The sequence below is a fragment of the Thyridium curvatum genome (genome assembly GCF_004353045.1).
Source record: "Thyridium curvatum strain D216 chromosome Unknown NODE_83_length_185371_cov_79.390814, whole genome shotgun sequence".
Taxonomy (NCBI): Eukaryota; Fungi; Ascomycota; class Sordariomycetes; order Thyridiales; family Thyridiaceae; genus Thyridium; species Thyridium curvatum.
In genome coordinates this window covers 153,192-179,371 of record NW_022156838.1, presented here as the reverse complement: position 1 = coordinate 179,371, position 26,180 = coordinate 153,192, and the positions used below count along the sequence as shown (strand labels likewise).

Here is a 26,180-nt window from a genome sequence, read left to right as displayed (position 1 = left end):
AGACTGCTAGCCCCAACCAGGAGGTCTAGAAAATGGACACGAGAGAGTATGGGTTCAGTGGTGTCAGTCCGTGACAAGTCATGATGCCGGTTGCTGTGGCGAGGCTCGCGAGTAGATCAACAGACACCACCACTCAGCTCCACCCGCAAGGCTCTATGTGGAGCAGCATAGTCGTTGGATTAAAGTTGCAGTAGCTCGAGAGGTTAGAGTGATCTGCCCGTGGTCTAAATTGTAGAGTCACAGCGGGCACGTTAAATCAATCAACCAGTAAGGGATCTTCGTGGCTCAGAATAGTCAACCAAGGAATGTTTCGACGAAGAAAAGCCGATAGTGATGTGATTTCGTTTCAATACAATGGGGGCTACCAAGCTACAAGTACCATCAGTATAGATCGTTGACCATCCCTCCCAAGAGCAATTTGAATTTGGTGCTGAACATCATAATCATCTCGAGCTTAGACGCGAAGAACAGCATCGATCCCGTTTACACATTATCAAGTCCGTGTCGAATAAAGAAGTCAAATGCAACTAACTACAAAGCATCCAAACAAGCCCACCGCGGACACAAGGACGGACAACGAAGCAACAGGGCAGAACACGCTCCGACCGACCCAAATGACTCGCCATCTCACAACGAAAGCAGAATACAAAGCAAAAAATCATTTCACTTGTGGTGGAAAGAGAAAAGAAAAAAGAAAAAAAAGAAGAAATCCAATCGCCTCGTCGTTTCTTCCTCTGCCCGCCGCAGAACATCAATTCACCACGACGCGGCGTATCGGCGGCGCCCTCGTGTACTGCCCGTACTGGCCCCCGCCGTACATGTAATACTCGGCCATGCCCTCCCGGCCCTCGCCCCCGCCGCTCGAGTCCCCGCCGCCGTCGTCGTCGCTGCCGCTGCTGGTGTCGCCGTCCCACCGCCGCCGCCGGCACCGCCCGACGCAGTACCACGCCGCGACGGCGAGCACCACGAACCCCAGTATCGAGCCCAGCAGCGCCCCGATCTGCGCGCCGCTCAGGCTGCCCCCGCCCCCGGCGGCTCCCCCGTCGGGCCCCGCCGCCCCCGAGACCGACCCGCCGCCCGTCGTCGTCCCCGTCGTCGTCTCGGGACCCCGGGAGGCGGTGGTGGCGGTGGTGGGCTCCGGGGGCTTGGTGGGCAGGACGCTGGGGTTGCCCGGGCCGAGGGTGACGATGGCGGTGAAGGTCGTGTAGGGCTTGGAGATGACCTGCGTGAGGACGACGGGGTCGCCCTCCGCTGGCGCTGCCGCCGCCGCCGCCGCTGCTGCTCTGGGCTCCTCCAGGCGGGGCGGGTGCGGCACGCCCATGGCATTGGGCTGGGCGGCGCACGAGCTGGTTGGGCGCTTTTTTCTTGCTCCTCTTTTCTGCTTGGACCGCGCCACGGGGATGTGTGTGTGTGTGTGTGTGTGGTGGAGAACAGCAAGTTTGCACTGGTAGGTGGATTTGGGATGGACAAGGCCCGGGGGGACGGGGAAACCGCAAGTGGGAAAGGATGGTGAAGGAAAATGGAAAGAGAAAAACAAAAAGTCAGATCAGAGATCGGGAGGGGAGGGCCGTTCGCGATCATGCTGGAATTAAAAAGTGATCATCACACTCGCGCGCCAGCGCAGGCGACCATTTCCTGCTGACGGGTGCAGCAGTTCGAGAGTCGAACCATCAGGCCGATGCCAACATTGTGGCAGACGCAGGCCAACACGCACGTATCGCAAAGCATGCGGATATTTCCTGTTCTGCTTGGGGAGAGGGAGGGCAACTAGCTGGGCGTACCGCAGCAATCTTTCCAGCAGTGTCAGCGTCAGCAAAGGTCTTGGGGACCGGATTCCGCACCGGCCGGGTTGCCCTCCAGGTCTCCCGCACGAGCGCTCTCTGCAGAACCCTAACCCACTCGGCGGGCGCTACGTCTGACCTGCAGCGTATATTGCGTGCATGCCGCTCAGAAGCCAAACTCCTGTCGGGACGAGCCACGCGCAGGCCGTGGGCGGGCGACGGCGACTTGGGGCGAGAGAACGTGGGAAGGGGCAAATGCAGCACCACGTACGTCCGCCTCGGGGTTGGTCCCCCATCTGACAACCGCTGACCGAAGAGGGAACTCGTCCAACGCATCGGCGCAGGGCCAAGAAACGACCCTTCCATGCAGATGGGGAGAAGGGGGGTGGACCCCCCTCGGCCGAGACACAGCATGTGGGCGAGGCAAGGCTCACGCAAGCGGCCGAATCAGCGGTGCGCCAGCGTGTGGGATTCTCTCATTCGCCGGGCTGTTTGGACCGTGCATCAGCGGGCCGCGACCTGTGGTGCGTACGAAGTATGAGGCCAATCGAGGTGGAGGGCCAAGGGTGACAAGAGCAGGGCAGGGGAGGGGGCCACCCAAGATGGCCGGCATGCGATGCGGGATACCCAAGTACAAGTACAAGCATACCCTGCTGGGGTCGGCCAATGGATGAGGCGTTCCGTGGGGGGGCGTTTTCCCTCGGGACTGGATTTGACAGCGGAGCGGAGGATCAGCAAGCTCTGAGCCGGGACAATGCAGGCAGATCTGTTGCCGGGGAGGTTGACAACATTGGTGATTGGTGCAAGGAAGACAGAAATAATGAAGTAAGGAAGGAGATAAAAGAAACAACAGGAATGACAAGCAAGAACACAACATACCTACCCAGGTAGCTAGGTAGAGCGAACGGATTTCCAGCCCACGGCCATTCACATGGCAATGCGCAGTGCGCAAACAACGAGCCGAGATCCCCGGCGCGCGCAACAAGTTAAGAGCAACGGCTCAGCGTTTCTGTCTTTTTCCCTTCTTTTTTTTTTTCTTTTTTTTCTTTTCGTCTGCGGCTCTCGATCCGAAGCTTGTGCCCGCGCTCGATCCCTGCTCCCGGGGAAGCTCCCCGTCCGCTCCCCCGGTCCACTTGATCGCCCGAGCCGTCACTTTTTGACAGGATTGGATCCCCCAAACCCCCGTCCTGGTTCCAGTTTCGGTGTTGGTGTTTCACAGTTGCTTCTTCTCTGCAGGCTCTTCTCTCGGACAGACAAGAATCATCTTGGCGAGCTGGCAAGGCACATTCGGGCTGCCTGCAACTTGCCGGATTGGTCCTGCCGCATGGGTCCAGAGCGACGTTTTCTTCTTCCAACATTCTTGAAACTCTTTTCGACGTGCATGATGGGGCGATGATCTTCCCGACCAACACAAGGATACTCCAAAAGACCGTGCGTTGGGATTGGATGTTGGGTGCATGAGCCCCCTCTGGAGTGGATCAGTGACGGAGAGGTCGGAGTGTGGGACGGGCAGCACGGGAGAGTGGCCAACGAAACCACAAAACAGACCATGAAGCCGCTGGCGCGAGCGAGAGGTGAGTCGGAACCGGCCTGGCATTTGCTACAGCATCGCGAGCCACGAGACAACAAACGCCGATTAAAGCGAGCATCACAAAGCACCAAGATTCTGTCGGCCTCAACTGTTCCCACAGGCCACGGCCTTCTCGGCAGTACTCGCCCTCCGTCACCAGGGGCAGACAGGGATGCTTGTTGCCCGCGCAAATGTGACCTATTGAGCCCCTGCAGTGATGGGCGGAGGGCCGTGGGGGGAGCCTACGACGCAAGCACGCAGGGGTCAAGACGTCCAACGTCAGTGTATTTATGACCGAGGTTGCCCCCATCTCTCCTCAAAGGTTCTGCTGCTCGTCTTTCCATGGTCTGCATTTGGGAACTCGCCTTACCCGAGAAACACATACTCCCCCTGTGAAAATGCCTCACGCAGATGGCCCCAAGCTGCTGCTCACAGGAGCCACAGGCTACGTGGGCGGCACGGTGCTGCACCACCTCATAAACTCGCCCAACCCAGGCCTCAAAGACGTGACCATCTCGCTGCTCGTGCGGGGAGAGGACCGCGCCCAGATGCTCGAGGAGACATATGGCAAGCGGGTCGAGTGCATCCTCTTCAACGACCTCGACGACACAGACCTGGTCCGGTCCGTGGCCAGCCAGCACGACATCATCGTCAACGCCGCCTCGGGCTTCCACCCGTCCAGCGCTGAGGCCATGGTGCGCGGCCTCGCGGAGCGCAAGAAGGCCAAGGAGGAAGCAGTAGCAGCGGCGGCGGCGGCGGCGGCAGGCGGCGGCCAGGCCTCGGCGACGGTGTGGATGATCCACACGAGCGGCTGCTCCAACATCTCGGACAGCCCCATCACGGGCGAGCCGTTCCCGGACCGCGAGTGGCGCGACGCCGAGGCCGGCGCGGTCTACGAGTTCGAGCGCGCCGAGAACGCGCGCGCGTGGGCGCCGCAGCGCGCCGCCGAGCTCGCCGTCCTGGCCGCGGGCGAGGAGCTCGGCGTCGGCGCCACGAGCCTCCAGGCGCCGCTGCTCTTCGGCGGCGGCGAGGGCCTCTTCCGCCGCGCCGGCGTCCTCGTGCCGCTCATGACGGCCTACGTCCTCCGCCGCGGCCACGGCTTCTGCCTCGGCGGCGCCGCGGCCACGGCCGTCATCGACTGGGTGCACGTCTTTGACCTCGCCGACCTGTACGTGCGCTGCGTCGTCGAGGTGCTCGAGCGCGGCGGCGCGGGCCTGCCCTCGGGCCGCCGGGGCATCGTGTTCCCCACGGCCGGGCGCACGCTGATCCGCGACCTGGCCCGGCGGTGCGTCGAGGCGGCCCGCGCGGCCGGGCTGCTGGAGGAGGAGGGCGAGGAGGAGGAAGCAGCTGTGCGCACGGTAGACCTGGCCGAGGCCGCGACGACGTGCGGCGGCGACACGGCGGCGGCCGAGAGGAGGTGGGCGGGCCACAGGAAGACGGTGGGCACGGTGGCGCGGGAGCGCCTGGGCTGGAGGCCGGTCATGGGCGACAAGGCCTGGCGGGCCGACTTTGAGGACGAGCTGCAGGCCGCGCTGGCGGGTAGGCGGGGCGTCGCCATCGACGACAGCCGCGCCCCTGCGCGCGGAGGCCGGTCGGCCATTCGCGTCTCCAACACCATCACGGTGGAGTAGCAGTTCGCGGTGGTCGGGCCAGGAAGTACGGCTCTCGAGTGCAGATATCAAGAGAGAAGACCATATTGTTGAAAAAAGAATACTAGAAATAAAAGGATATATTCGCGCATCTCAGCAGCCCCGGAAAACGGCCTGCCAATCGTATCAAACGCCGATTATTCTCCCCATTTGCACTATTCTTGCCTCGCTCTCCAGCACATCGATGGCTTCAGCCAACGTTGGCCGAGGCGGCCAGCCCAAGGTTTCAGTGTCAGCATTCGTCGCCAATCCCCGCTCCTATCGCAGCTGAGCATTAAAATAGCTTTCCGCAACACGCAATGCATGTTTGTTATCAACCTCCTTCACAACAGCCAGTGTCTCGTCTAAGGCAACTTCCTGCTCACCGAGCCGTCCTGATTGACAGGCCGGGTAGAACTCCTCGCCAACTCGCACAAGTCGCTGCTGATATGACGCGGTATTCTAATCGGGTACGCCTCTGGCACAGGTGAGAACGAGCTCCCTGATCGTCTCAGCCGGGATGTTGACGAATTCAGGGAACTCCCAGCCGATGGAGGAGTCATAATTCTCATCCAAACCATTGAGTGTGTGGCTCCAGCCCTCGCAAGTGCACCATAGGAGCTTTCCCAACGCAAACACCATCGCTGCTCCTCTCCATTTCGCAGTCATGATGTTCCATTCTTCAAAATAGTCATCCCTTTTGGTCTAGGCGGGCGCGCTATCTGGATCCAACTATGGGAGATGACTGCGCAAAAGGTCTCTATAGCGTGTCTTCGCGTGTTCAGGAAACCAAGCAGACTTGCAAAACCACCTGAAGCACTCTAAATAGGAGACTTGAGGAGCCGTAAACGTTGGCCAGTTACCTGACTGTTGGAAGTCGATGAGCGCTAAGTTGTCATTGTCATCGCAGACGACTTCATCTGGTTTGAGCTAGGAATGAATGATCCATGTTGCGAAGCTCGATGCGTTGACCAAGGGTACACTTGACATAATATTCCATGACAAAGCCTAAGACCTTTTCTTCGCCTATTCTCGTCGTGCTTCCAACTACCAGAAAATTCAGTCGAGGGAGAGCGTTTGGGTGTTTTTCCATGGAGAATAGAGGCTGAAGCTATTGATAAAGACATTTGACTTCTGTTGTTCTTGTCTTGAACGCCCAAACTTTCCTCTGAGTTCGGTCAGGAATCCTAATCAGAGAGGCCGTGTCGTGGAGCTATTCCACCAGTTCCACTTCCTCGAATTGCACAATGTGTATGCATTCACGTACTATCTGTGTAGCAGTATGTGGGATTATGCAATCCAGAGTATGAGAATATTGTTTTATCGGCTAAGTAGAGGACTAATTATTCATATTTTGTACAAAGTCTGTTCCTTCCTACACCTGACTTCACTATCACGTTTGCGCATCGAACAAGTCGTTATCCGAATCCTACTCCATGTCATAGACTGGACATAACTCACTTTTTCCCTCGCTTCTTCCTCTTTTGAGTGACATGATCAAGTCCGAGAAGGCCTCGTTGAGCTCATCATAGACCACAAGCCGATCCCAAACACATGCAAAGGTGTCTTGCCATCCTCATTTTCCCGACACAGTCCAACGTTTCCTCCCACAGCATCGCTAGGTCCTCCTGCCCACATCATAGCAAAAGAATCATCATCATCTCGACACTTCCGCATGCCCCGAGCTGGTGCAGTACCGTCTATCTGGCAACGCTGACCGTGTTGTACCTGGCGCCATGGCTCACTGGTGAAACCCTTTCCTCAAAATTCAATCCGCATCACAGATGGCACTATCTCTCACATCAGAAAGCCGATGAGCCTGTCCTGTTGAAACTTTTTCGATTCCAGCCCTGAAGAAGTGGCTGTTTCCTGTAGGATACCACGCACCACACATGCAAGTCATGCACACGTCCATATTCCTCGTGGCGCCCTTTGTCATCGGCATCCTCATATAAATGGCATGTCTTGAAGCAAAGTTCAGAACTGGGACTAACTAAAACACGTATCTCACCTACTTACTTTGTCTTCATGCATCCTTTCCCTGCAGCAGCGACATAGACAAGAGAACAAGATGAAGTATTGAGATTGGAATGTTGGTATTCTTCAACTGACGATGGACACGAGTATCAAATAAGTATACGTCAATTCATCCCTTACGTTTACATCTTTTCTCTCCAACATGATACATGTTGAGTGATCGATTTGAAGGTACGCAAGAGTCGAGGCTTCTCGAAGGGTAAAGGATAAGTTCAATGGAGTCCAATATTTCTAAGAGAAGCAGGAACAAAAGAGGCTGATTAGACCAATCACATGCGCGCAAAAGGCATTCTCGCCGTCCATCAGAAAATAGGACTTGGTCTGTCTGGCTACAGACTCATCAGCATATATACCTAAATCGTAGGAAGCATGGCTTAGTGGATTAAGGCAGTTGAAAGGCCGAGCTCCTGACGAGAACCGTCGCGCAGGTATCGCAACAGCACACTCTGTGATGAGGAGTAAGTCTAGACATAGACAATAAGAACAGGTAGCTCTGCCATTGTTCATCCAACTTGAGAAGCAAAAGCCTCGTAAGATTCTATATTCCGAATGCTCTGCAATGTATACTTTAACAGACCGGATCAAACAGCAATTATGACTCCTCCAAACGCCCAGCCGTACAGCGAGCCAATGTCTGCATAGCATCAGCTCTGCCCGCCCACATGACATCAACACACGCCCTCAAATCGACAACCTCAGGCGCCGCCCCCGCCCTCGGCAGCGGCAGCGTGCTTGCCCCCCTCAAAGACCCGGACGCACAGCACCGCCGCCCCGGCCGCCACGCTGCCGAGAATGACCATCTGCGCGCCCTCCCACGAGGCCCTGCCGACCCGCGCCCAGGGCACGCCTCCGCCGCCGCCCTCGCCGCGGCAGGCCCGCAGCTCCTGCCGCTGTCCGTCGCCGCCGCCGCCGCCGCCGCCGCCCATCGCAAAGTCCTTGCTGAAGCCAAAGACGAACAGCGCCGCGACGCACACGACGAAGCTCCACAGCAGGCCGTCGCTGACGCGCGCGACGAAGAAGTAGGGGAACAGCGGCAGCAGGCCGCCGAGCAGGTAGCCGAGGGAGACGGACAGGCCGACGACGACGGGGGAGCAGGCCCGCTCGTCGTCCTCCTCGTCGTCGTCTCCGTCGTCCTCGTGGCCGCTACTGGCTCGAGAGACGATGGTCTCACGAACCACCGGCCGCTTCTCGACGTGCGCCAGCACCCGGTCGTGCAGGTCCGCCGGCAGCCGCAGCGGCGCGAGGTACTCGTCGACGAGGGCGTCGGCGCGGAGCGCAGCGCCCTTCTCGGCATCGGCGGCCATCTCCATCTCGCCGGATGCCGATGCAGCAGCAGCAGCCGCTGCGGCGGCCTTGGAGGCGGCGGCGGCGGCGAACTCGCCCCGGGCGGACAGGTAGCCGCCGATGCCCATGCTGATGCTGCCAGCGCAGATCTCGGCCATGCCGGCGTAGATGACCGTCTCGGTCTCGCCGAGCGAGGACAGGCCCGCCGTCAGGGCGAACGGCACGGTGAGCCCGTCGGCGAAGCCGAGCGTGAAGTCGGCCAGGAAGCGTGCCGTCGTGGGCAGGGCGAAGAGGGAGCCGCCGGCCTTGCGGCCTGCGCTGGCCGTGGCGGCCCGCTGGGCCGGGAAGAGCTGGTCGTTGCCAATCTCGTCCATGTCGTTGCTCGGGTCGCGCGAGTCGCGCGGGCTGGGCAGGTCGCCGCCGGCGATCGGGGAGTAGAGCGGCAGGGAGGCGGAGGCGTCCCTGTCGGCGGAGGGGTGGTGGCTGCGGCGAGAGAGGCCGATGGTGGTGAGGAACTTGTCGGCCATGGTTGATTGAGGGTGAAAGAAGATGCAGATGGTGCCGGTGCAGCTGCAGCAGGGCAAGGAGCACGCACAATGGGCGCGCAGCACAGGCAAATGGCACCGAGACGGACTGAGGTCCCGAAGTCGAAGAAAGTCAGGGTCAGCAGAGATCAACAGCCATCGACGACACCGTTATGCCAAGAAAACCCGGGAAGGCGGGCGCCTTAAAAGGGCCTCAAGGCCAAGGAGGGGCCAGTCCGTTGTCTCCTTCCCATCTCGACCAAAGCTGTGGGCACAGTCTCCGCACATCAGGATAACGAACCTATGCATGGGTACGAAGTAGGTACAGTACGGAAGTACGTACAGCTGATGCAGCTCAGCGGCGCACGCGTGCTCGCTGGCCCATTGGAGGAGGGACTGAGCGGGGGTCAGATGGAGAGAGAGAGAGAGCAATGGCAGAAACCCATGGGAATGTGGCCTCGAGGCGGGCCGTGATTGGCCAGAGAGTGCCAGAAGAGGCACATGTGCCCAGGATCGACGAGGTGTCAAGATCCGCAAGACGCACCGGAACAGAGCCAAGATGTGGGAAGAGGTGGGCAGCAAGTGCGTAGCTCCGGGAGGGCCCCCTGGAAGCTTCGCCCAGATAGCGTCCTGTGAGGCGGGGGCAGAGGGTAATCACAGGGCGCGGGATTGGCTGGACCCGCTGCAGGCCAGTGAGCTAGCACGCCGGGGGACTAGCACTCGCCCGCTAAAGGGCCGCTAAGACCAGGGGCGCCGCAGCGGGCCACAAAACGCCAATGCTTGGCTTTGAAGCCGCCCACGTGCGCTGCCAAAGTGCGGAACCCAGAGCAAAATCGCTCTGATGAACGGCCGTGCAGATCTGCGCTGCATCCGGTAGCTTCGTAATTCAGATGGGTCGCCTTTCTAGAAGCTGAAGAAGCGAGAAACCACGCAAACCCGGCGCATCTACAAGTAGGTAAGCCGAGGTCATGCATGCATGCATGGGCACCACAGGAAATGCGTCTGCATGGGTGCGTGGGTGCGTTTGCGTGCAGTGCGCACCAGGGCATTTCTGGCTGGCTCAGCCAGCCGAGTCTTCCGTCCTCCAATTGCAGTCGCGGTATTGGTGAACGGGTCGCTCTCTTTCGCATACCTAGGTACGCGAGGGCCAAGAGCACGAATCCCAAGCTGCTAAGTACTCATTCCCTCTCCGGGACCACTCCTCCAGCTTCTGGCCGCTATGGTCTATCTTGCTCAAGATGTGACAACGGGGTGAAGACATATCGCTATTGCCAAACATGTCTTTCACAAAAGACGTTTGCCATCATCGACTGTGGTCATTCATTCTCCACTCGCCGTCCACGCAAAGGAGCCAGGACAGCCAAGCCCTTGCACCATTCCTGACGTTGACACGCTGTGCTGTGGAGACGGCTTGGCATCGGCATCTCTAATTTGACGACAGGTTCTTAGTTGTCTACCTAGACGGTGTGATCGAAAGACTACATGACTTGACCTTACCCCTTGTTGTAATTGCAGATGACATCCATTCAAGCAATTCCCTCCTCCCCTCTCCACATCTGGACATTCAACACGCCAATCATCACCTCAACGTCTCGTTCCACAGCTGCCAGTGTTGGTTCTCCCACGCCGGCATGCACTTGATCCGCTCCGGCGGCTCGTGCTGCCACTCAATCGTATCGTCGACCTGCCCGTCCTGCCCGACCCACTGCGACGTGTACCCCTTGGCATCCTTGATCTGCTTGCCCGTCGCGTCCGAGTACCCCAGGCTCACCGCCGGAACCACAGCGATCCTGCCGTAGCCGTTGAACCACAGGTCCTTGCAGAACAGCTGCGGCTCGCCCTGGCCGCACTCGCCCTCCCGCGGCCCGCGGAACGCCACTTTCTTCTCGACGATGGGCGCGGCAGTGAACGCCGCAGCGCCGTTCCAGCAGGAGAAGGCCTGAAACGGCCGGTGGGACGAGTACCGCGACTGCGCCTCGGGGTCGTTCCAGAACAGATTCCACGCAGAGTCCCAACTGCCGTCGGCGGGTACCTCGAAGAAAGAGTCCCCGTTCATGCCTCGAGCGACCCAGACATCGTAGAACGTCGGGTCCCGCCCGACATATGTCCAGTCAAAGGCACAGGTCATGTCGGCGTCGAGGTGTCGTCGCTGGTGCAGCAGCTCCAAGATGTCTTCGGGGCAGATGGCGACATCGTTGATGAACACCACCGTGGTGTCGGCGGAGAAGGACTTGGGGTGGAGAAGCATCGGCTGCAGAGCCATGTTCCTCAGCGTAGCCAGCTTAGCGATGCGGTCGCCGTGCGTGGGATCAATGTCGGTCGACTGGAAGTAGTAAGTAGTCGGCAAAATATCCAGTTCGGTCTTGAGTGCCTGCAAGACCTCGCCCGTCCCATCAGGTGAGTGTCCTTCGACGATAGACAGAGCGCAGCGCTCCGGACCGAGAAACCGAATAACTTCGACGACGCTTCCGATGAGGCGAGGGAGGATGTTGAGACAATCTCTGAGATCTAGTGCAAAGAAGTACGGTATCTCTGGGTCTCTGATCGGGACCGAAGGCTTGAGGTGATTGTAGCGAGAAATGCTGAGCTGAGGACACTCCATCCTTGGTAGCTCTTTGTCGCCAGGCTCCATGATGGCTTTGACGTAGGCCTCGAGGCTGCCCTGCGACAGGGCACCTATGTACTAGATCAGCATGGAGCTGGGGGAGTCCAAGGTCGTTGTCGAGTAGCACCATACCATTGTTAGAGCCCGCAGGCGTCTCATTGCTATTGCCTGAGAGAAGCGAAGGCCGTGGGAGCTGAGCAAGCTGGCGACGGCTGAAATACAAGGTGAGCGCAACAAGTGCCAGACAGGCCAGCTGCGTGGCGAAGGAGATCCGCTTGCGTTTCATAGTCCTTGCAGTCTGTGCATGTCCGCGATCCAAATTCTCAGCCTTGAGCAGCGGCTGTATCGGCGGGCATTCGTATGAGTGAACGAATGTGAGGGTGGTGAGTGATGCGCGGGTGATGGTGGGAGTTGGCTCGGATTTGAATTGGAGAGGGGAGTCTGAGAGAGACCTGAGGGAGGGAGGGATTCTAGTTTGAGAAGCTGTGATGGCTGTTGCTCTGTGCAGCGTTTTTCGTCGTTGGCAGGAGCGTCCTGACCCGACAGCCTGGATCAACTGGTGTTGGAGAGATTTGCCAGTAAAAAAACCAATCAGAAACAGTTCATCCGTAAGGATCGGGCTTTTAATGAAAGACGAAGGAGTGTCAAAACCATTACATGACCACGGGGGTTTCGACGGGGAGGGTGTTCTCCATGGGGATCCTACCAAGCCTCGCACCACCAATCTGGACCTCATCTGCCGGGTTGGCACGTTGCACGGCATCTGGGGTTTTGCAACGGGCTGCATCGGCGATCGTGCGTGTTCCAGAGGCCGCGGAGCGACGGAAATTCCCTCCCAACCGGCGTCGACTACCTTGGGTGCCTGTGTGTGTGTGCCCCGCGAACTTAGCAACAGAGAATACCAAACCATACTCCGGCTCGTCGCACGAGCTCGTCGAAATGCACTCGATCCAAACCGGGTGACATTCATGTGAGACATTACTGTTTCGGGGGTTTGGAATTTACGCTGTGGCAGTGTGAAATGTCTATGATATATATGATATGGTAGGAATTATGTTCCTCCCAACTTACTGGTAAAGAAGGTCGCTGGTAGTACACCAATAAATCAGAGGAGAGAGAGTCAAAGCAAAACAAGTGACCGATCACACAAACGGCCTGACTTGTTCCTCCGTCCAATCCCAGAACTTGGCGTTGCCATCCGTCCCGCCCTCGGCCTCGCTCTTGATCGCGTCCATCAAGTCCTTCCGGATAGGCTGGATCCTACCAAACGGAATCACTGGGATTATAGAAAAGAAGAGACAAAGTCAGCAAAAAAAGTGCCCAACCGTTAACCAGAGACTCGAAGGGGGGAAAACGGGGAAGTCGACTCACCCCAGTCCAGGCCACCAGTCCTCCCCATCGTCACCTCGGGCGACAGCCCCGCAAACAGCTCCGTGTACGCCCCGTTGACGCAGGGGTACGTGATCATCCTGGCCAGGAGCCGGAACAGGCCCCGCTGCTCGCGGTACAGCTCCGACGCGAGGTTGCCTGGGTTCAGCGCCACGCTGACGATGCCCTCCCGCCTGCCGACGCGCTTCGCGTACTCGGCCGCGTGCGCCCAGTTGCCCACCTTGCTGAGGCCGTACCGGTCGAGCGGCGCCCGCTCCGTCGCGCTGCAGTCCGGGTCGTCCATCGGCATCCCGACCGACCTGGCGGCGAACATCTCGGCCGCCTGCGACGCGACCCACACCACGCGCACCGCGGCCCCCGCCGTCCCCCGCTCCTCCTCCCCCTCCTCCTCCTCCTCCTCCTCCTGCTCCGCGCGCGCCGTGGCCGCCAGCGTCGGCGTGAGCAGCTTCGTGAGCAGGAAGGTGCCCAGGACGTTGACGCCGAGGTGCATCTCGTGGCCCTGCGCCGTCCTGTCCGCGCCGGCGTACATGACGCCCGCGTTGTTGAAGAGCACGTGCAGCCTGCTCTCGCGGCCCGTGAACTCCTCCACCGTCGCCTTGATGGTGGCCAGGTCGGCGAGGTCGAGGCGCAGGAAGCGCAGGGCGCCCTTGGACCGCGGCGCCGACCGCTCGATGTCCTCGATGGCGCTGAGGGCCTTGGCCTCTGAGCGCGCGGCGATGTAGACGCGGCCGTTCCGGGAGTAGAGCAGCCGCGCTAGTTCCTTGCCGACGCCCGTGTTGGAGCCGGTGACGATGTATACCTACGGGGGTTTCCCTGATTAGTATCTAGGAGGCTTATGGCTGATGGAAATTTCTTCGAGTTTGGATGCGAATTTCTACCTTTCCTTGCAGATCCGGGATACTCTTCTCTGTGAATGCCGGCTTGGGCGGGAACAATTGAGTGAGCATGCTCGAATTAACAATGCCCATTTTGTCCAGTGACTATGCGTCTGTATTGATCAGATGGAGTCTGAGAATGATAGAGCGAGGCTTGTAAGAAAGGTGTAGTGTATGTGTTTCGGAAGTGAAGTGGGAATGAAGAGGTCTCGGACTCGTTTCCTGTGAGCTGTGAGCTCCTTTTATACACTTATTCTGGCCATAACACCCTGTCCCCTTGATCGACTTCTTTCCACACATTATCCTAATAGCGGCCATGGAGGGATCCGATACTTGCAAACCTGCATAAACCGTTGTCAAGACCTCAGACTCTCATTGGTTGCCTCGGAAAGCCTGTGACGGGATTGGTCGCCTCGCCCCACAGCCGACCTTGACGACGACTTGACACCGCCAGGCGAGGGCGAACCGCATTCCAGCCGTGAGCTCCGAGAGAGCGTGTATGCGTAATGTTAAAACCGTTATTTCCTGGTTTTCCGTGGTCGTAGTCTCTTGGTCTGAATGTTGTTGACTTCTAATCTGCCCGAGGATCTTGACACGTATGCGGAATGGAAGTCCAGGCTGCTCTTTATTCCCTGAACACGACCTTCCCGAGACAAAGACAACCCGTTCTCCTCCCTCTCCCCCGAGACTACTACTTCCCTCAATTATATCTTCTTTCAGCCTCAAGACGTCCCAAATATGCAGTAGAGTGATCGAAGGCGGATGATTGGTTTCAACGCCTTGGTGATAGCCAGACCGTGACTATCCATAAGCGACATTCTGTAACCGGAATATACCTACGTCTCCGTCCGACTTCGACCTCTACTCCAGTCTTAAGCACGCAGGATGCTACATCCTAGGTTCCTCTACATGCATATGCTGCTGGTACCGGCACATGTGGTGTAGCGGGAGCGACGACAGAATAAGACCGGTCTGTAGGCAGTAAAAGTTCAATTCAAGAGACCCTGCACTGTCCATAAGTATGCGAAACAAGCATAAACCAACAGCCTCCTAAAACATGGCGCTATCTCCGCCCGACCAAAGTACAGTATCTCCCATCCCCCAAGAGAACGTCCATCCTAGATATCCTCACCTGATCATATAGAATACAGCTCCGGCCAGGCTATTCCCCACCTCTCCGCAAAGTATCCCAGCATCATCCCCTTCATGCCCTGGTCCCGACGACAGGGCAGACAGCCCCCTCCTTGGCATGGCTGACGTCGGGGTGCCCCGAGACCTTGCCCTTGTGGTGGCCGACGCGGGCCTTGGTGACGGGGCACTCGGCCTCGTCGCCCTTGCCCTCGGTGCTCGGGTGGTCGGGAGGGAGGACGGTGGTGGCGGTGCCGACGACGGGGCAGATCTCGTCGTCCATCTGGCGGCTCTTGGGCTCGCCGACGGCCTTGCGCAGCGCCGGGCAGGCCTGGGCGTCCGGCGCCGTGCCGCCCGAGGTGGTGGCGGCGAGCGGGTGGGGCACCTGCGGGTGCTTGTGCAGGTTGTGGTGGTGGTCGGTCGAGGCGCCGACGACGGGGCAGGTCTGGCCCGACTTGGAGAGGTCGACGTCCGGGTGGTCGGGCGGCAGGACCGAGTTGGTCGTGCCGACGACGGGGCAGACCTGGGACTTGGAGTCGGTGGAGGCCATGTCTTTCTCGCGATGTGTGTTCTGCTTGTGTTTGTTCGAGGGTCGGCGTTTCGGGTTGAGCTGGGATGGAGGTGTCGATGGATGGATGGATGGATGGATGGAAAGGAAGCAAGAGTGTAGACAGGACAAGATGGAAGAAGCGGTCTGGGTTGGAAGAGGATGTCGTCCGACTAAAGGTGGAGGAGGAGGGGAGCAGCTAGCTCAAAGCAACAAAGCATGACACACAGGGACTGGAATGGTGGGGAGGAGACAGAACCTTGGCTGGCCGCCGAGTCGAGTGTTGGAGGTCAGGCCCGTCAGCCCAGAGGAAGCTGTTTAGGCGGGCGGTCAGGTGGTGTGCGCCCTGAAACCCGCTTGTGCCACTGTCCTCGATACGCCATTCGAGGTTATTGTCTAGCGTCCCTGGATAGGCAGATCGCAGCCCTGGAGCGCCTGGGAGACCAAACACTGCCCGCAAGAATCGGCTGAGCAGTGGCCTGGAACAGCTGTCAGACCCCGCCAATAGCGTGCTGTCGAGACCATTCCGGCGAAGCATGAGCCCCACCACCCTGCAGATCTGGGGCATTCATGACGTCGCGCCGCCTCATGCCGGGCGCAGATCCACCGCCAGGGCCCAATCAGCGTCTATTCATCTCCAAACAATGTGCTCATGATTGGCCGCAGTGATTACCTGGCAGAGAGCGGCCCACTGGAGGAAAGTACCTGCAGCAGGGCTGCAAGAATAGTTGACGGATTGGAACCTACATGCCTAACAAAATAAGTAGGGATCTAAGTGGCTTAAAGAATAGTTGACGGATCCCCAAAAAAGGATACTGAGTGCCTAACATCATTATCATCAGTAGCAATATCACCCTTACTCTTTTTAGAGCATAAAACTGTCTATTAATCCCCTATTGAGAAATTTAGAGGATTAATTATGTTAAATGACTATACGGTCTCTGACTACTATAATAGGATTTATGTATCTCTGTTAGCAGGCTGTTAACTATTCTTGCAGTCACTTGGACGGGCAATGCCATCTCTGGCTCGTCCCAACGTCACCCGTTCCCGTCAACCAATATAACCTCTGTCTGTCCGCTTGGGTTGCTGCGAATAACATACAGCATGGAATGGTGATTCGAACTCTGTAGGCTCAAATCGATATCTCGCGTCTCGTCGCCCTCTTCTTGTTGCGCCCGTCACCCAAGGGCCGAAGCTCACGAATCGGCGGGCTGCTCGTATCGACGCCGACCAGGTCTACACGGAGGCCTGCATGCAGTGGTCGGTCTCCCAGAGCGGCCTTGGCGTCGCTCATGGCCTGAGGGACAAAACGACACGATACCAAGTCCACTCAGGGGGGTGTACTGACTTACTCCCAGCAATGCCTTGGCCCTATTAGCATAGGAAGAATAATATTTGTGGCTTCAGTCAGAATCAATAGTGAAAATAAGCCCCCATTGCTTTAGAGCCAGGAACGGTTTACATTGCTACCAACACTAATAATTGTCTAGTCCATCATGTCGATGTATGCTTCAACACCTTATCGATAAGCAAGTGCTTTTTCCACCAGAGCTCACCCGGTCATTTCGTATTGCTGTGTATGTTCTGTCTGTTTACAGTTTTAGACGCGCAAGTTAGACAGTGATGACACTTTGCGCTCCTCTTCACATTATTGCAGAGCTCATCCATATATGTGAAGACATCTGGAAAAGAAGTTTATCCGCATCAACAATACACGTCGGTCACTTGACCTGCCATGAAGTCTCATGCTTCCCAGGGCTATGCCCCTGCGTTTTAGATGGTGGAGTAAATTGAAGAATCCCGGCACAAACTTTGAAGCCATGCACTATTGGTTTTCACGGTTAGCTTTCCACCCCAGTTTCCCTAGTCCTTGAGCCTAAGAGCCTCTACGGCTTTGCATCTAGTCATTAATGTACACTATTTTTCACATCACCTAGCCTGAGTACAGAAAACTACCCAAACACAACACACGTGTAGCAATTCTACCTATGGGCCGTGGACTTGACACTCGATAGGAAATATCCCTTGCGGGACGCGCGGTCCCCCTTGAAGTCGACTTCTGCGTGGCAGGGCCGACACTGGGAGTTATCCAATCAGTCAAGGATCTACATCTCTTGCTCGACTTTGTGTGGTCCGCTCGCACTTCAACCGTTGCTCTCCCCACTCCAAGGATTTTCGCCTGCATGGCCAGCCCTGTCAGTCGCTCATTACCTTATTTCCCGTAGTTAGTTCCCCACACCTAGGGCGTAGCGTATCGAAACAGTGAACCCCTGCTTTATGCCGTCATCGGAGGCTCGTCGAGTTACCTTGCTGTTTAAACTTGTCTCTAAACACACAGAAGAGCGAAATCACGAGTCAGAAGTAGGAGCGTTAGGAGAAGAACTGTTTATAAACAATAATTGGCGAGGCTTTTGCGAAGACACGCCCGGGCCCAGGCAATGCCTTCTCGCCTCTTGACGAAAGAGTGACTATCTGTATCGAGACAATGGTGACCCTTCTCAATTCCTCAATTCCCATCTGAGTGACCAGAAACCGTAAGCCCTCTCCAAAGACCGGGCAACCGCTCACTTTGATAATCTGAATCAGGTTGGGAAACCAGGCAACCCGTAAGTTAGATCCAGACGCAGCCAGTGCCGGCCTGGCCGCAGACCATCTGTACGGGGAATTCTCATCAGTAAAGTGTTTTATTGAGATAGTCGCTGTGAAGAGCAACAACTTACGGCGTTGGGGGCCTCGCCAGGGCACGTCCAGAGATCGCAGGTCTCCTTCTGGCCGGGGCAGCGGCAGTTGGTCTGGCCGACGACCTTGCCGCCGTTGCAAGCGGGGAGGATGCGGCTGCAGTCGGCGCGGGGCTGGAATTCGTTGGGCATGGCCAGGACGCCAGTGGCGAGGAGGGCAAGAGCGGGGATGGCGAAGAACTGCATTTTGAAAAGAGTTTGGTGGTTGGGGTGTGTCTGGTGGTTTGGAAGGCTGGTGATTGTGTTTGGTATTGTTGTGATGGTGATGCTGGAGCTGATGTCTGAGTGAAAAAGATGGCATCTGGGGAGGTTCGTCCTGGCCCTTTTATACTGAAGCCTCTCACCAAATTTCTTCCTCTGCCTAACAATCATGCCCCCCTTTCGAGATCAACGACGATTGTCGACACGGTTGGCCGACTCGGCCATAGCTTCTGAAGTTCTCAGCCTGTTGTTTGGAAACACACATCACGACCCACTGTACAGCCCTCTGGAGAAACAGGGAGCCCCAATCCTTCGCATCAATGACTTCTTCACGTCCGAGGAGGTTTTACTGGGCCTGCTGATGGTGATCGTCATCGGGCTGAAAGATCATCATCATCATATTAGCGCACGACGTCGTTGATATGCCGGCACTACGATCGCTTCGGGATCAGATGCCGGTCAGACGGCCCGCTTAAAGGACCCAGAGCCCCAGACATCCTTGACACCCCAGTCCCGCAACGGGTCGCCTAGGACCAAATAGGACACAGTTAAACCCGAAGTTAAGGTAAGCTGACATCAGCTCCTCTGTCTCCCCCGCGTCGCGTTTTACCGTTGCCTCCACCCCGAAGCAATCTCTCCCTATTAGTTTGTTACACGCGCGACTACGGGCGTCGTTTGCGAGTGGTGCCTTCCCTGCCAGCTATGACGATCGCCGAGCTTTGCTGGGAGGCTATGAGCCAATCCCGGGGAAGGCTTGGCGGTAGCCCTTGAGGATCTTCATCTCGAGACTCAACAACTCATCGTCAGCGGCTGACGAGACGCGGCACTGCAGGAAAAAGAATGGAGAGAATCCTTCGTTCCCTCCCGCCCTGCTAGGCAATTGAAAGTATCTCGAACGGACCTCACATACGTGGCTACCCGCCAGTCTGTCTTACCAAGACTCGGGCATGTGAGCGTTGCACCGTGTCTCGTCAGGAATTGCAAAGAGCATCAGGGCTTGCGAACCATGTTGGCTTACAGATGATGCAACACCGCGTCAGAGGCTTTCCACAATTGCTTTCTCGTGCCGCCTTGTCTTTATGAAGTAAGACATAAGCTGCGACATTGGCCCTTGGCACTTCCTCGCATCAAGAGTGAATGAGCACGAGCCCATCGTCCAAGCTCGAGGCTGGATACTGTCAATTGAACGTACGACTCTATGTGACCAACTTCTATGGTCAATGTGAGGCCCACTTAAAGAGCGGTGAAGACAACTCTACATCCACAAGGCAACACACAGTGAAGCGCTGACTACTGCCACGCTGTGGAGAAACGAGGCTGGGCGCGTGCATGTGTGGAGACTCGAGTCCACTCAGACACAGAGTGGATTACAACATTATGTTATCCAATGATACCACCTTTGGCAACCAGGCGCCAGAGAGACGATGGGCGAGCAGGCGAGCTCGTCTCATTGGCCTCCTTTCTACTCCTGCACGTCCAAGATCGTCGAATGCCTGTTGTGCCACGTCACTTCTCCATCGGGGCTGTAAAGCAAGTGGCACCGTGTCCGAATGTGAGCCAACCGGATTGCACGGATGCTTGTCCAACACCGACTGTCTACGGATTCGGACTTCAGGCAGACCGAGGCCGGATACGAGGATGGATTTCTTTTGCGTGTTGATGAAGTTGTGGCAAGGTCTATCTTAGCGCGTTCCAATTGTTAAACGAGTGTATGTATTTTGAAGTTAAAAGAATGTGTATATCCCAAGAAAGCAACGTAGTGTCCTCGAGGCATAGTATCTCGAGCTCTCCCCAGCATACCTCAAAAAATTAACGAGCGTGCTTCGTAACGATGCGTGTGTTTAATAGTGACATTCTCCATTGGGAATCTGAGACTGCAGATCATCTTCTGATTCATCTTGATCAACAGCCTGATCGAGACTGCCAATCAACATCTTCCAGACACTGTCGCTGAAGGAGCAGTGATCCACAATATCCCTATTTTAAGTCAGTCATAGTAATTGCGCAGATACCATCGGGGTCATCCACATACCAGACACATGTTTTGCCATTTGCCAAGCGCCAGCCGTCTCTTCCCATCCTGTCGAGTCTGCGAAGCCGTTCGATCCCGGCATTGTCATTCCCAAATCTGATAAGCTGCACGCCGAGGAAGCCATGCTGCTTTTGGTGCTTCTGCAGTCGGTGAACCAAATCTCCAATAAGTCGATCCATCCCACACAGGTCCTCGGGATTTGGTCCCCAATTCCCGTTTGTCAAGATGTATAGGTTGACAGGTTTGTTCGGCGAAATGTTGTCCTTGACGATTCGAGACAAGATCTGCGCCAGGGGGAATTGCATCGTGCCGGCTCTTGTCATTGGTTTCCGTCGCACTAGCCTCACCAGTTTGCTCGACTTCGTGAAGCGCAGTGGAGAGGCTGTTGGGTTCGAGATGAAGGATAATTTGACGCCATTCCAATTGAGGCCTTTTGTCAGGTAGGAGAGTGCTTGAAGAGTTGCGCAGACCTGGTCCCGGTGCGAAGCCATCGACTGAGAGTCGTCGACTATGAAGTACTGTATCTCGGTTAGCAAAAGCCTTACGCCTGCCATACCACCAGGAAAAGGTCGCTTACGTGATCTCGCCCTGTTAGCAATTTGATGGTGTCACTCCCTGGGAGTGCCTGCGGCCGGGATTTGCGCTTCAACCTCTCCCATGGCGTTTGCCTCTTGCCGCCGAGGCGATCCCTCCAGTCATTCACGTCGGCGATAGTCACAATGGGAAGAGTGAATGCTGAACACCCTATCACATGGCCAACAACTTCCGCCTGTTGTTGACCAAGTTGAGGTTGACCAGTATCACGAGGTATTGCCGAATATGACGAGAGTTCCGAGCCTGTACTTGCTGGCCTCTCCATCTCACTGACATCAGGTTCACAGGATAGCTCTCGTAGATCGGACCTAAATCGTCGATAAATACGGAGGGGCAATGACCGATCCTCCTTCTTAAAGGCGAGCATGTCCTGGAGGATGATGTCGCTCACAGCTTTGGTCATGTTATCGCCCGCCGGCGCATGCTGGTCCACCATTCGGTGGAAGGCATCCACCACATTCAATCTAGCGGTACCGGAATGAAAGCTGCCAGCATACCCAGATTGGTACATGTCTGGGTTTATCTTGATTGCTGCTTCGCGTTGGGTGTCGTAGTCCAACAGGCCATCCTTCCCGAGAATGGACCATACGAGAAGCTGACTGAAAGTACACCCGTAGGACCAAACGTCCGCCTCGGGTCCGACCAGAATCTTCTGAGCTGCGAACTCTGGCAGATCTTGGCAGCATTCTGGTGCGCCTGCATTGGATTAGACTTGTTAGTTCACTTTATCACTAGACACTGTGTTCAACTTACTGTACATCTGAGTGCCTCCGGTATCTAACGTCTGAGGATGTTGTCCAGAGGAAGCTTGGCGTCTAGGGCTAAAGCCAAAGTCGGCAAGCTTTAACGTATAATTCTGTATTCCGGGCGTTCTGCCTCTGAATACGAGAATATTGGAAGGTTTAATGTCAAGATGGAGACTATATACTCAACCGTTAGCGTTAATAGCGTAACAAAAAGTGCGAAAGAGGATCAACGTACCATGCAATCCAATTATTGCTATTACTCCCTGTCATACCATGAAGGTTACAGAGGCCAAGCAGAAGTTTGAACATAGAGGAGTATAAAGACAGTCTGTCCTTTTGATGAAGAGTGGGCTCGTTCTCGAACATGTTCAGCAACGTTCCCCCATCAGCGTATTCAAGAATGATGGTGTACTGGTCGAGGTTGCCGTTCTTGGTTTTGAATGAACCTAGGCAGCGAATGAGATGCTGGCTCCCATTTTGGTTCTCGATGGTGTTGAACGTTATCACCTCATTCTCCCACAAGTCTTTGTTGTTTACTCCGTGGTAGGTTTTGAATGCTACTGTGCACTCGTTATTCGATCCCGGTTCCGAACCTCGTTGTGAATACAATACCGCTTTGGAAACAACAGCTCGGTCAACATCTTGTGTTTCGGGAGTCAGACGATCAAGGCTTTTGATAGGCATGATGTGATCGGGGTGAACTTTTCTCATATACATCCTGTCTTCGAATCTCAATGGACAGAATTGCCATTGCGTTTCCATAAAAATCTCCATGAAGCTCTGGTCCACGGGCAGGTCCTGAGGCTTGCTGAGGTGCGGCAGTCGGTGATCGTCAAGGTCCTGACTAATGAAGTCCTTAATGTAACCAGGTTTGTCCATGCAGACAAGAATGGAGAGTGTTTTGGGATAACTCTTTCTGATTTTGTCGTTAGGGACATGGACGGGGTTCAAAAACGTGCCTAGGAGTAGTTGGTTGATCCTCTGATCCGTCCAATAGTCCGTGAGCGTATCAGAAAAGACAAAGCGTTGCGGCTGTCCGCTAGCACGGAGGCCATTCAAAAAGTGTCCCTCGATGTGTTCCTTGAATTCAACGATGGGTCCGGGGTGAGATATTGACATGCTTAGAGGGGAGAGGGTTCGGGCCATAGTCGGATAGACTTGGCCAAACTTTTTTGAGAAATTTTGAAGCTAGGAATTATTGAAAGGTAAAAGAGGGGAAGGAGGGAATAAGAAGTAAACAAGTGGTTGAAGACTGAAAATTTCCAAAACAAGATACTAGACCGAGATGTTGGAATAGGAAAAGGTAAACAGTTCAGACAAGAATCAATTTAATCAAACGAAGTAGGGAACAAGCAAATAAAAGACGACAAAGCCCCAGACGACAATTCAAAATAGCTTTAAAAAGCCAAGGTAGGTGGGCGCCGTGAACTAGGGAAACACAAACAACCCTTATTCCCGAGATTCATGCTGAATTCGCCGGCGGTTTTGCGACCTGGAAGGTATCCCAGATGTTGGTAAGGCTAAGGCGGGTAGGGATATGTTCGTGCAGTACCTCAAGACTCAACGGCACTTTCGGGATCTGCAAGTCGGAAGGTGGGAGTATTTCTGATCATTGTTTAGTGATATTTCCCGCGGCGATCGAATCACACCTATCCGATCAGGATAAACGCTAACCTTGTCATACCTATGGCACTTACAACCCGAAATAGTGACGCAGAAGATAATGTGATCAAAAAGAAAGGGTTGCTTATTGAATTGTCAAGACAAACACGGGCTTTCACAGCAGGCACAGACTGGGAAGAGTGACAACTTATGTATCTTCACTCTGGTCTTTCGGTGGGCATCCTGACCGTCGGTCAGACCGAATGCGCGCCCTCAGTCCGAGTCGGTGTTTAGCCCAGTTGAGGGCGGCTGTGCAGAACTTCAATGATTGACGTGCATAACCCCGCATTAGTACCCCCAAAGGAACTCCTATTCTAACCAGTGAAACAGTAGCTCTATTGCATTACAATATCTGCCTAACCTTTGGAATAGAAAAGTGCAATAGTCGTAAGGTAGATTCAAGCCTGCTGCCTGGGGAAGCCCTGACAAACTATCCCCATTCCAATCACGAGAACACCTGTTTGCAGACAGGCATTGCTTGAGGCACACTGTCTTTTCTTCACAGTTGCGCCATTTGCGACACTCAGCCTGGCAGAGAACCATTGCCTGCAAACCACGCCCCGCCTCCGCCTCCGCCTCCGCCTCGGTACGCTAAACCATATCCGAGGCCACCTGTAGGCGCCTTTTGGCTGAACGCCTCAATTGACGAAAAACCAGGAACCAGATCGCGAAGACAGCGAACATGAGACTAAGGGATATCGCAGCAAACAACGCAAAGGGTCCAGAGAGGAGTATCCACTCGTCCTGAACCGTTTCCGGTTCTCGAAGATGTATTACTCCACTCTGGAAAAACGCCTGGGAACTTGTCAGAGTTGTCTCATACTCGAGCTGGGCTATCAGCAGGCTTACGGCGACGAAGGTCCCCGGGAGGAACAGGAGAGTGACGCAAGTAATCACGTGCATCGACGTGGTCTCCTCCTCCGTCTTGTGAGCAATCATTTCCATCTTTCTGCTAGAATCAAACCCGCTCTGAGCGAAGAGCTGACTGATCTGCACATTGCGATATTGGAGAATGCCGTCAAACTTGATTTGTTAGCCGTAATCCGAAAATATCAGAGGAGATTCAGCCTACCAAGACTTTTGCTTCTTGAGCCATACGCCCCATGCAATGAAGCTGTCTTTGTCTCATTCCAAGATTCCTCGCGATATTACCCATTCTTTGCTGATACTGCGCCATCTCAGATTTGCAGTTGTTCCTAATTGCATCTGGAAGCAACTCAGAGTTGAATGTATCGGTATAGTAGGCCGTGATTGATGTGATAATCTCTCTCGTGAGCTCAATAACAAGAAGCGCTTCGTTGATTCTCTCTCCAATAAGATGTAGGTTTTGCAGTTCAGCGAAGGTGAATGTTTCCAGTACAGATAGGTTAGTCAATATGCCGCGCTCGTCCCTAATATCAGCCTTGCTGCCATTGCAAGGATTCCGTGATTGCTGGAACGAATCCATCTCGTGCATGTTGTCTTCAATGTCCTTTCGAAAGATGGACATTATTTTGTGGAAGAAACTCGTCGACATGCTGTGTTTTGAAATAGTAGGAGTTGCCACAGAGCTCAGCTGACTCAATACGGTTCGTGGTATGGGAGCAACGAAGTTGTGTTCTCTCTCGTGATTCCTGTTGTTCTCCCTGTCAATCTGGGCTGTTTTAGCCTTGATAACAATCTTCCGAAGATCTTCATCCAAGTTGTTGATGTAACCCCGCCAGTGCTCCTGTGTCCAATCAAGAATAACCCATAGGACTTCAAGCGTTGCCGCGAAGGAACCTTCAAGCGTAGAGAGCGGCACAGTTGAAAACTTAGGTCTCTGAATCGCCTGGTATATACGCTCTCTTATCAATTTGTTGGCCTTGATCCCCACCCAGAAGAACCGTCCGGTCTCTACATCGAAAGAGTGGTATATGGCTAGATTTCTTATAGACCAACTCCACCCAGGCTCTGAATTTGCCCGTTCAACTGAGCGGATGTTGAAGCAGTAACGCAGCTCTCGGCCTGAACGCCCAAGGCTAGGAAGAGGATGTAGCTCGCCAGGTCGAGCATAAAGATTATCCTCGTGATGTATTGTCATCAAATTGAAGTCTTTGGGAAGAGTCTGTTCTCCAAAGGAGGTGACGTTCGACGTGAAGGTCGGCGAGATTCGTCGCCTTGTTGCTAACTCTTGGAACATTTCAATCGTGCAGTTGAGAGGCGCTCGGCTGTGAGGCGCTTCAACGAAACTAGAGAGTTTGAGCTTGGGACAAGAGTGTGTAAGATATGGTTCTTACGCAAAGCAGTAGCGAGGATCCTTTGAATTCTTATCAAAATGTGCTTGTAGCTCTGATATACTTTGGGGGCAAGATTCTTCGTGGACTAGTATTAAAGGCTTAGAGGACAATTCTTCCGCAATGTGCAATACCGTATTGATACATACCCGGTTGGCCATCGTAGAGTTCTAACAGATGCAACTGGCCTTGTTTGGCACTCCATAGATTTTCTCGCTGCTTCATCTCGTAGATATCAGCACCAACACTCGGCCCAGATTGACCAGCGTCAAGAAGGCATGCAGGGTAATCGCCAGCATGATCACAGGAAAACCTATAAAGATCTTCCGGGTTGTTGACTAATGTCTCGCTGGTTGACATATTGATAAAGTTGATACGAGCATGATGGCGATTTCGTCGTGGATGATATGCCGTTCTTCCACGTCTTTCTATACTTGGGGGAACGCCCAACTTTGCTATGAGCAGCTTGACACCAATGGCAAAAGCGATTGGTCACGATATCTTGAGCTTGTAACGCCCAATGCTGCTACGAACATAGAATATGGGCACATGCAAGGTACAGGGGCGTAAACACTGATGAT

At 55.2% G+C, this 26,180-nt stretch overlaps 8 protein-coding genes across 8 annotated transcripts; 1 reads left to right on the top strand and 7 right to left on the bottom strand.

The window, feature by feature from the left end:
* Positions 1-751: 751 nt before the first annotated feature.
* Positions 752-1,321, bottom strand: E0L32_010415 (uncharacterized protein; the record flags this gene model as incomplete). Its single annotated transcript, XM_031133031.1, has 1 exon — positions 752-1,321. The coding sequence occupies one exon, from the start codon at positions 1,319-1,321 to the stop codon at positions 752-754; it is 570 nt and encodes a 189-aa protein (XP_030989671.1).
* A 2,428-nt stretch (positions 1,322-3,749) lies between these two features.
* Positions 3,750-4,982, top strand: E0L32_010414 (uncharacterized protein; the record flags this gene model as incomplete). The annotated part of the gene is made up of 1 exon (XM_031133030.1): positions 3,750-4,982. The coding sequence occupies one exon, from the start codon at positions 3,750-3,752 to the stop codon at positions 4,980-4,982; it is 1,233 nt and encodes a 410-aa protein (XP_030989670.1).
* A 2,729-nt stretch (positions 4,983-7,711) lies between these two features.
* On the bottom strand, positions 7,712-8,827 carry E0L32_010413 (uncharacterized protein; the record flags this gene model as incomplete). The annotated part of the gene is made up of 1 exon (XM_031133028.1): positions 7,712-8,827. The coding sequence occupies one exon, from the start codon at positions 8,825-8,827 to the stop codon at positions 7,712-7,714; it is 1,116 nt and encodes a 371-aa protein (XP_030989669.1).
* Positions 8,828-10,403: 1,576 nt separating this feature from the next.
* Positions 10,404-13,786, bottom strand: E0L32_010412 (uncharacterized protein; the record flags this gene model as incomplete). The annotated part of the gene is made up of 8 exons (XM_031133027.1): positions 10,404-11,500; positions 11,562-11,921; positions 12,136-12,291; positions 12,342-12,454; positions 12,501-12,515; positions 12,582-12,705; positions 12,801-13,617; positions 13,697-13,786. The coding sequence occupies 8 exons, from the start codon at positions 13,784-13,786 to the stop codon at positions 10,404-10,406; spliced, it is 2,772 nt and encodes a 923-aa protein (XP_030989668.1).
* A 1,111-nt stretch (positions 13,787-14,897) lies between these two features.
* E0L32_010411 (uncharacterized protein) lies at positions 14,898-15,371 on the bottom strand (the record flags this gene model as incomplete). The annotated part of the gene is made up of 1 exon (XM_031133026.1): positions 14,898-15,371. One exon carries the CDS (start codon positions 15,369-15,371, stop codon positions 14,898-14,900), a length of 474 nt encoding a protein of 157 aa, XP_030989667.1.
* Positions 15,372-17,982: 2,611 nt separating this feature from the next.
* On the bottom strand, positions 17,983-18,295 carry E0L32_010410 (uncharacterized protein; the record flags this gene model as incomplete). Its single annotated transcript, XM_031133025.1, has 2 exons — positions 17,983-18,024; positions 18,092-18,295. The coding sequence occupies 2 exons, from the start codon at positions 18,293-18,295 to the stop codon at positions 17,983-17,985; spliced, it is 246 nt and encodes an 81-aa protein (XP_030989666.1).
* Positions 18,296-20,151: 1,856 nt separating this feature from the next.
* On the bottom strand, positions 20,152-22,801 carry E0L32_010409 (uncharacterized protein; the record flags this gene model as incomplete). The annotated part of the gene is made up of 5 exons (XM_031133024.1): positions 20,152-20,287; positions 20,343-20,860; positions 20,920-21,632; positions 21,690-21,856; positions 21,918-22,801. The coding sequence occupies 5 exons, from the start codon at positions 22,799-22,801 to the stop codon at positions 20,152-20,154; spliced, it is 2,418 nt and encodes an 805-aa protein (XP_030989665.1).
* A 1,066-nt stretch (positions 22,802-23,867) lies between these two features.
* On the bottom strand, positions 23,868-25,959 carry E0L32_010408 (uncharacterized protein; the record flags this gene model as incomplete). The annotated part of the gene is made up of 6 exons (XM_031133023.1): positions 23,868-23,973; positions 24,027-24,139; positions 24,194-24,367; positions 24,417-25,554; positions 25,603-25,687; positions 25,749-25,959. The coding sequence occupies 6 exons, from the start codon at positions 25,957-25,959 to the stop codon at positions 23,868-23,870; spliced, it is 1,827 nt and encodes a 608-aa protein (XP_030989664.1).
* Between the last annotated feature and the right edge of the window lie 221 nt (positions 25,960-26,180).